Source organism: Varanus komodoensis, unplaced genomic scaffold (genome assembly GCF_004798865.1).
Source record: "Varanus komodoensis strain SLA01 unplaced genomic scaffold, ASM479886v1 scaffold3, whole genome shotgun sequence".
NCBI lineage: Eukaryota > Metazoa > Chordata > Lepidosauria > Squamata > Varanidae > Varanus > Varanus komodoensis.
Genome location: NW_025335761.1, coordinates 61823713 through 61824619, shown reverse-complemented (window position 1 = coordinate 61824619; position 907 = coordinate 61823713). Strand labels below are relative to the sequence as shown.

The 907-nt window shown below is 75.2% G+C and overlaps 1 protein-coding gene across 1 annotated transcript in view; it reads right to left on the bottom strand.

Moving 5' to 3' along the window:
* PELI2 (pellino E3 ubiquitin protein ligase family member 2) overlaps window positions 1-343 on the bottom strand; it is a 103714-nt gene extending 103371 nt beyond the window's left edge. Inside the window, exon 1 of the mRNA XM_044435632.1 lies at window positions 127-343. Within this exon, the coding sequence (XP_044291567.1) occupies window positions 127-203 (77 nt within the window). The 5' untranslated portion in view covers window positions 204-343. The remainder of the gene's footprint in view (window positions 1-126) is intronic.
* Window positions 344-907: the final 564 nt, after the last annotated feature.

The window sequence follows — 907 nt, the reverse complement described above, 5'->3', positions numbered from 1 at the left end:
GCCAGCCCCGCCGCGCTCCCCCCACGCGCCGCGAGTGCGCCGTCCCCACGACGCGGGCAGCAACACGCGTGCGCCCCCGTCCCCCCCGCCGGCCGCGCGCGCGCGCGCGCGCGCTCGCTCGCTCACCCCAGGACCACGAGCTCCCCGTATTTGACGGGCTCCTTGTTGGGCGCGCAGTGCTCCTCCTGGCTGGGCGAAAACATGGGGCCGGGCCGCCGCCGCCGCTGCCGCCGGGGCCGCCGCCGCTACTCTCCCATGCACTCCGGGACAAGGGCGCTGCGGGGACGAGTGCGCCGCGCAGGCTGCGGGACCCGGAGGGAAGGCGCCCCGCGCGCGGGCGGGCGAAAGGGGCGCCGCGTTTGCTTCGCGCGCCCGCCGGCGCGGACTCTCCGGCTGCGTCTCCTTTCTCTCGACGCGCGCCCCGCGCCGACGGGCACCCGGCCGGGGCGGGGGAGGCGGGGCGGGAGAGACCAACGGCGCCTCCCCCCTTCCGCAGACACGCACCGCACATACAAGCGGGAGGCGTGGAAAAGGCCCTCCCCTTCGCGGCCGCTCGGCCTTCCCGCGGCGCGCCCCTCGCTTTGCTTCGGGAGCAGCGATGGTATCGCCCGGTGTGTTATGTAAACATAGAGTAAGGCAAGGAAGAGGAGGAGGCTCTTAAAGGGCCCGCCGCCCGATTTGAATGCTGGCGGCTCCCTGCGTCAGCCGCGTGTGGACGGGGCGGGCTGGTGAGCGCCGCCTGCTGGCCCCGTGGGCGCCGGGGCCACGGCCGGGCTGCCGCGACACGCGAGCGGGCGCTCCTGGCTGCACAAGCGTGCCCTGGAAAGCAGGAACGGGGAAGGACGGAAATGCCTCCCCGCAGCACCCGCTTTAGCGCTGCAGCTGCGCGGGGCATTCCGGGCAGGCG